Source organism: Chenopodium quinoa, unplaced genomic scaffold (assembly GCF_001683475.1).
Source record: "Chenopodium quinoa cultivar QQ74 unplaced genomic scaffold, ASM168347v1, whole genome shotgun sequence".
NCBI classification, from domain to species: domain Eukaryota; kingdom Viridiplantae; phylum Streptophyta; class Magnoliopsida; order Caryophyllales; family Amaranthaceae; genus Chenopodium; species Chenopodium quinoa.
In genome coordinates this window covers 677-8,649 of record NW_018742670.1, presented here as the reverse complement: position 1 = coordinate 8,649, position 7,973 = coordinate 677, and the positions used below count along the sequence as shown (strand labels likewise).

General features: G+C 32.9%; 1 protein-coding gene across 2 annotated transcripts; it reads right to left on the bottom strand.

The window, feature by feature from the left end:
- Positions 1-279: 279 nt before the first annotated feature.
- On the bottom strand, positions 280-6,319 carry LOC110722333. Of its 2 annotated transcripts, XR_002511570.1 has the most exons (5): positions 5,891-6,319; positions 4,628-4,711; positions 3,495-3,531; positions 1,813-1,944; positions 280-493 (listed from the first exon to the last, which is right to left on the bottom strand). XR_002511570.1 is itself a non-coding variant. In XM_021901610.1 (3 exons), exons 1-3 carry the CDS (start codon positions 3,630-3,632, stop codon positions 404-406), a joined length of 360 nt encoding a protein of 119 aa, XP_021757302.1. In that variant the 5' UTR covers positions 3,633-3,801; the 3' UTR covers positions 280-403. The 2 variants fall into 2 exon arrangements, 1 of the variants encoding a protein (XP_021757302.1); XM_021901610.1 differs by lacking the exons at positions 4,628-4,711; positions 5,891-6,319 and having other exon boundaries at positions 3,495-3,801.
- Positions 6,320-7,973: the final 1,654 nt, after the last annotated feature.

Here is a 7,973-nt window from a genome sequence, read left to right as displayed (position 1 = left end):
ATACTCAGATTACTATGGCAGCCTTGACACTCAACGAAGAAGGAAACACCTAAGAAGAACAACTTCAGATCAGCTAAACTCAATTTCAAAAGAATGAAAGCAACAAACACAGCATAATTAAATATCAAAAGTAAGAGGTAAGATCAGGTGAAGCTCAACATCAGTAAGAAGATTATCTTGCGACAAAGTGGTGAGCTTAGTTTTATCCTCCATCACAAGAACTATTTGTGCACATGCCATATTCAAGACCAAGCTCAAAATTACTCTAAACTACCCCTTCTTAAGAGACCTTTGGCAAACAGACAGTGCAACAGAAGTTGATGGATCAACACCGTCAACAGGAATTTCATGTTGATGAGTGTCTATTGATTTACTGTCACTGACAGTTTCATATCTTGCTTCTTCAACATTTGATACCACACATAAAATCCATAACAGCAGTAATTGTAGGCCTATCGACAGAAAATGATAGGGTGCTAAGTGTCACCAACGCCTGCAGCAACCTCAAGAAAGTCAGAGTGGACATCATGAACCAATTAGACTCAGCTGCCAAGCACAGGGATAGTAACTCACCATCCTATCAGTTTTACAATAGAAAGGGAAGTTTTCAGTTGTAAATTGAAAAGAGTTTTCAAGCAGATCACATACCCTTCCAAAGTTGTGGGTCTAAAAGCAGACACTTCAGGGTTCATACAGTCAATTTCAGGAAAAATCTCCGGAGCCTCATACAACTTGTCATTACCACTAGTAACTTGCTCTGGCATAATGACATTTGAAAGTTTCAAAGAACTTTTATAACATAAGTTAACAAAGCTTTCAATGCTAATCTGCTACTAAGCCTCGTATAACCTGAGCAACTTATTTTATAAGACACCGTTCTAGCTTTAAAGACCCAAATAATCTCATTTTATAAATGCTACTTGTCTTGCACATGGTTTAGCGTTTTAGGTAAAATTTTGTTATATATTTTCACTTCCATTACAGTTTAAATTGGTTATACTATATTAATTATGCCAATCAATTCTTTGCTACAAAATTACTATTTCTCTATCTCCTCAATAATATTCCTTCCATTTTTCTAGGCTGTATTACCAACAGTTTTCAAAGTTCCTCAAAAAACTATGCTTCACGAATTCAGATTATATCTGATCGTGTAAATCATCCGATTCTACGCTATTCATCTTCAGAAATATATAAAGATAGAAGAGCCTACGAGGGATTCGAACCCACATCCGTGTCCATTTGCACGCTGCTCTTCCAATTGAGCTGTAGGCTTGTCAAAAAAGGGTTAAGAAAAGATAAAATTAAATAACTAGCACAGAAGTCTACGATAATCATGAGTTGTATTTAAAACGGTCATACAGGAAAAGATGCCACCATTTATTTTTTTTATCATTTTTTGCTTTCTTAAAATTTGGTAATTCTAAAATTTGATGAGGGCCAAGTAATTTTAAGTTGTAAAACTAAAATATGTAGAAATTCTCTTCTGTGCAGCATAGTACTGCTGAATTATGACTTCATATAGTGGATTCATTACGAATAGGAGATTACGTTTGCAATTAATGATTTAATGGTATCATGTCACTTTGAGTTACTAACAAGTGTTAAAAGGCAAGACATGACTCTCTTGTGAGCCGATTGGGCAAAATTTCATATTAATGTAGACATGATTGAGCTAGCTAACAAGTACAAAATGCAAAAGTTTAAAGCATAAACAATATAACAAATATGAAGACATCCAATTTTAATGGCTAGCACAAATTCAGATTTTCACATAACAACAAATGAACGTAGAGTTGGCCTCGCTATTACCATTATTGCATATTGTTTCAGCATCTTCCGCGAGTACATTGTTGCAACAGCTATCCGTTGACATTCTTTAAGCTGCCCATAGTAGTTTGGATAATTAAGACCAAAACATAATCCCGCTGCACAATTAGAAGCCTAGACATAGAAAAACCGAAAGTTATTAATCCAATAATCACAATGAAGAACCAATACTAGTCTTGATAAGTTTGCACTAACTGCAATCAAACCCCGCTTTTGAATTGTAACAAAACAGAATCTACAACAACATCAATCAGGCAAATTATTGACTATTTATGTTTAAAACTTTGGCTTCTCTACCTTTTGCTATTGGTCCAATTTTCACTCTTGAAATCTAATTAGTTTAAGTTAATTAAATAAAAAAATTGCACAATAGAACATTAGAACCACTGTAACCATACTTGCTAAGATTCAAAGCTGAAAATCTTTTAATGAGGTACTCCTTCCTAAATAAGCTTACACTAGATGGAATACACCTTCCTAAGATATCATTAGGTGATTTTGATTCCCGTGGAACACTTCACAGTTTACATAACCTGCATTGGATAACCCTGTGAAACTCTGTTTAAGTATATATATATATATATGAGAACTATTTTATATAAGAACCATGAGAACTCCTCAAATTTAGATCATATGTTACCTTTATTAGAACATGAAAACTTACACATACATGCACGTTCTAAAATATCAAGGTCATGTTCTAAAACATCAAAATTATGTTCTTTATTTTTGAGGTTATGTTTTGAATTTTTTGTTTTCTGAATTATGAAGGTTATGTTCTAAACACAATAATTGAAAACATTACCTTGAAATTTTAGAACATGTATATTTGTTTAGGTTTCTATGTTCTAAAAAGTATTGCATATGTTCTAAATTTGAGGAGTTCATGGTTCTCATGTTATGAGAGTTCTCATGGGATCCACCCTATATATATATATATATATATATATATATATATATATATATATATATATATATATATATATATATATATATATAATATAATGTTTTAAATCAAACTACATACAGTCCATGCAATCCTAATAAATCAAAAATTAGATCTGCAATAATTATAGTTCTATTTTCAGCACCTTAGAAATACGAGTGATGGATCATAGTACATTGAACTCATCAGATTCAGTCATCTCCTCAACATGTCTGTATAAATATATCTTCAGTTAATTGATTGCCTCATTAACCCTCAGAGAGACCCTTTCAGCAATGATCACATATATGGTTCAGAGACCCATTTGATATAGATCACAATTCACACTTCAAACACTTAATCGAAATCGCAATGATGTGAAAAAAACTAAGCATCAGATAAATTCAAAATCCAGCTACAATACATCAGTGATATGATCAAAAAATTGAAAAAAAAGACTGCAAACTCAATTCATAAAAAATATTAAATTCAAAACTGAAATTTGCAGTTTAATTTGCATCACAGAAATAGAAAAACAAGTACCTTTGACCCAATCACTCACAAGAGCCAGTTTATTTTATTCTTTTAAGAACACGAAAAATAATCATTAATCATCCAAAATTTGATTTTTAATTGAAATAAAATACTATTAATAAGAGAGAAACAATGAAAAATAGCTCGGAGAAGAGAAGATTTGTAAACAGTTTTGCATTGTTGGAGCTTGGACAGAAGCCCTTACTGATGCAGCAGTCAGTGGTAAACCGCCTGGTGGCCTCCTGGAAAAGAAAAAAGTAGTCCACAATGCAATGTCCCAGTCAAGAACATAAGAAGCATACCGTCCACAATGCAATGTCCCAGTCAAGAGCATAAGAAGCATACCACCAAAAAAAAATTCATATATATATAGACAAAATCACAAAGAATAATATCAGAAGGAAACATAGAAAACATATTCATAAAGGTGGAGTACCCCCACAAATGAACTGCCCCACTGGGTTTACCTTGTCATAGGCCCTAATATTAGATTATAAGGGCTGCAGAGAAAGACTTTCATCACTAATTCTCAGAAAAAACTATCGCAACAAATGCCTATGCTAAAAAAACTCAATATCATAAGTATGGGAGCAAGAAATACAGCATAATATTATAGTAAGGTAAGGGGCAAGCTCAAGTGGACGTCAACATTAGTAAGAACATTATCTTGAGACAAAGAAGCAAGCTTAGTTTCATACTCCATCACAAGAACTATTCGGGCACGTGCCATATTCAAGATTGAGTAAAACAAAATTCTGGAATTCTCCTTACCAAAGAGACCTTTAAAAAAAAGCAGAATAACAAAATCAACACCTTCAATGAGAACTTCACTATGATGAGTCCACTAATCTACTATCATTGACAGAGTGACAGTACATAGCTTGCTTTTTCAATATTGATACCACTCATAAAATCAATAACAGCAGCAACAGTAGGCCTACCACAGAAAAATGACAAGGTGGCAAACCAGGGGAAAGTCAAAATAAACATCAAAAACCAATCAGCCTCAACTACAAAGAGCAGAGATAATGTGAATTCTGAGCAGTGAGCACCATGCTAAAGTTGGGGGTTTAAACGCTGACACTTCAGAAGTCACAAAGTCATCAGGTAACGTGAATTCTCACATAGTTGAGCAATTTGAAACAGCCTCTAAATCCCTTAATACCAATTCAGTTATATTGCAATTTTAGCAAAATTTTCAAGAATAAACCATCACAGCAAAAGCCTGAAGTTATAATTCATGAATAAATATTAAGCAATTGCTTTTTACATTGTCACATAAAGCATTAACCCAAAATCGCATATTTGAAAGTAAAAGTAAAAAAATAAATTGCATACCTTTCAATAAGACAATCATCATCCTTCTCCAAGCTTCTCCTATAATTGCAATCTTCAACTTTTCAAATCGATAAAATAACCATGCTGAAAAAATCAAGTAAAATTATCAAGACAGATAATCAAGAGCACAACTTCCACATACTGATGAGTGATGCATAGCACTACACTTTCGAGTCATCGGAATCATAGTGCACTTCATACAGTTGTTTCCCTCTCAAAAAGCAACATCAAATTGCCAAATTACCACTGTAATTAAACTATCATTTAAGCTTATGCACATATAATCAAAAAAGGGTTGATAAAAAATGTAATATAAACTGCATAAGTCACTTTAGAACTTATACATATCAAACTTTTTCAGTGAAATTTTATTTTTCACTTTTACATCGAATCGACCATATTTTCTATTTTCTATGAGGTAGAGGAAGCAATTAATAAACCAAAATGAAAAATGATTAATTCAATAAAATTGTGAATTATAGGGAATAACTAAGAAGGGTATAGAATGCAAACAAACGGAAGAATTTCAATCTAAATTAGCATACTAGATTGATGATTTCACTAAAGATAATTTATATAGAAGGTAGACAAGGCATCCATCTCATAAATAAATTGCATAATCACGTTCAAAATCTCTGTGATAGATGATGATGATGACGATGAGGAGGAGGAAATGAACTATCACAAAGATGATGATGTTCACTTTCAAAATCTTAATTATTCATAGAATTTTTTTCCAAAAAAAAAAAAAAAAAGGCCGATAACAGAGATGCATAAGTCAACCTGAAATTCACACATAAAACTGCTACAATAAAGCCCAAAATTGAAAAGGAATACAAACAATGTAGCACGAAAATTGTAAGATTACAAACAATTGCATTTTACACAATACAAACCGCTAGAAAACCCTAAATTCCCAAAACCGCGTAATAACAATTAATTTATTATTCACTGTAGAACCACAATTATTATGCAGCCAGCAAACTAGGGTTAATGTTAATCGACCTTTTTACTAAAATTAGGGTTCGATGGAAAAAATTGGCAGCAAATTAGGGTTGGATTGGGAGAAATTGTAATGGATGAAGCAATTAGAAACCGCCTATATATTAACCCAATTATCTAAAACATTACCAATTTCGTTTAATATATTACAATGTTAAACGAATGAGTTAGATAAGAAATTCAAGCAATGTAGCACGAAAATTAATTGTAAGACTACAAACTTAAAAACCCCCCAAAATCGCATTAGTAAAAATTACGTACCTTTAGTAAAATTGGATGTGCGCGAGCTGAAATTACGTAGCGATTAAGTGATCTGATGCTGAAATTACGTAGCGATTAAGTGATTTGATGCTGAAATGGATGATCGATAATAAGGAAACTAGGATTAGGGTTCTTAATTAGGAGTTTTGATTTGATTAAAGTAAGAAAGGGGGAAATTAGAATGTGGAGGGAAATTTGGGAGAAATTATCTATTATTTATAAATATAAATAATGGAGGGAAATTGTTGACTTGTTGTGGGTGATCGTATTTATATACAAGTATTGTATTGTCGGTTATTCAATACGTGTACAGCCGTATTTTTATTGTATCTTTATTTTACACCATAATTTCAGTAGCTGTTCTTTTTTATTTTCAGTAGCCGTATGTGGGTTGTATTTACGGTAGCAAGTTAGCACTTAGCAGCTGTATTTATAGTTATATATTTATTTTATTTGTATCCTTATGTGTATCGGTTTTTCTACCTACGATTCTATATTGAAAATGAAAACTACAGTGAAAATCACTTTTTCTGATTTTTTATTTTTAGTTTTCAAAAAAACTGAAAAGTGAAAACAGAAAAAAAAATAGTTATCGAACGAGTCCTAAACTTTCATGTTGGAATATTTCTCTATTAGCAAGGCAATCCGCTACCGCATTGCCTTCTCTGTAACAATGAGCCAACTCAACTTCCCAACTGTTATTTTTTATGATGTTGCGACATTGTTGGAGGATAAAGAAGCATTCCCCACCTGCATAAGCTTTGCTAAGAAATAAGAATTGATTGGATACAAGCAATGTCATCCATTTGGATTATTAGAGTTTTAACTTTTTGTTTAGTGGGTTTGACTATTGGTTTGAAAAGGTTTATACTTTATCTGTTTCAAATTAATCGTAACAAATGGGTATTATTTGTGAGATATAAAAGATTCATTTGTTGCGATTAATTTTGAAACGGAGGAAGTATAAATTTGTGTGAGGTAAACTCATAACTGATTGCTAAAGTTAAAATTATTTGTTCATGTGAATTTACATTTATGGCATTTGTCTTATATTTTTCCCTAGGTTTATGGATTGTACATAATGAACAAAATTGTCAATTGACATTAAGTAATCTAAAATTCTGATGAAAATGCTGCTCAACTCAGTTTTTTGGAAAAGAGAGTTATGAGGCCAAAACTCTTAGTTAAAAACTCCATTGACCAACACCACCTTTAGAGGTTTTGACTTGTCAAACCTCAAGTGGTCCAAAGTCCAAACCTCTTAAGGCCCCCCAAAATTCTCTTTGTCGGACGCCCCTTGAATATCTATGTAGGGATTTGATAGGACGTCGTCAACCTATCAAGAAATAAGACCTAACTCGATCCTACTCAACTAGTAGCAAGGGCAAGAAAGGGTCGAACCCATGAGAGGCGTTGAATCAACCACCAAATGTTATTGTTTAAACAAGCTAGATTAAGTCGGGGGTTTAAGTTGGTATTACGTCACACTATTCTAATTCAAATCAACTAATTCTAAGAGGTGATTAACAATATTAAGAAGGCCTAGGGCATGGGTTACACCACTCAACTTCATCACGGACACAAGTAGCATGCATAGAAATGGTGATTTAGGGGATAAATTAGGGAAGTTATCAAATGCACCCAACTACTCTCTCAAGCTAGAGGGATTACTTGACATCAAAACCATAACCTACTCTCGTGATTATGGGCAAGAAACAAGTGTTAAAAACATCCTCACGATAACATGCAAATTCCCTTGACTAGAAATTCCTATTCTCATGGCAAATCAAGTCAATCAAGCATAAGGGAGCTTCCTCAAGTTCATCTCTCGATCCTTCGTTGAGGAAGCTAGATAAATAATTCAAGCAATGGCCAATTAAAAGAATTAACAATGAAACCTCTTAAGCTCAACTAATTAACACCCCACAATTAACAAATTAGTACATGCAACAAGTGTTGGTGATTACATTGAGGGTTCACCCAAACCCTAGAAATTAGACTACTCACAATCCATGGAAGTTAAAGCAATTAAAGATTTCAAGGAATTCATGAACAAATTAAAACTAAGAATTAGTAGAATCTA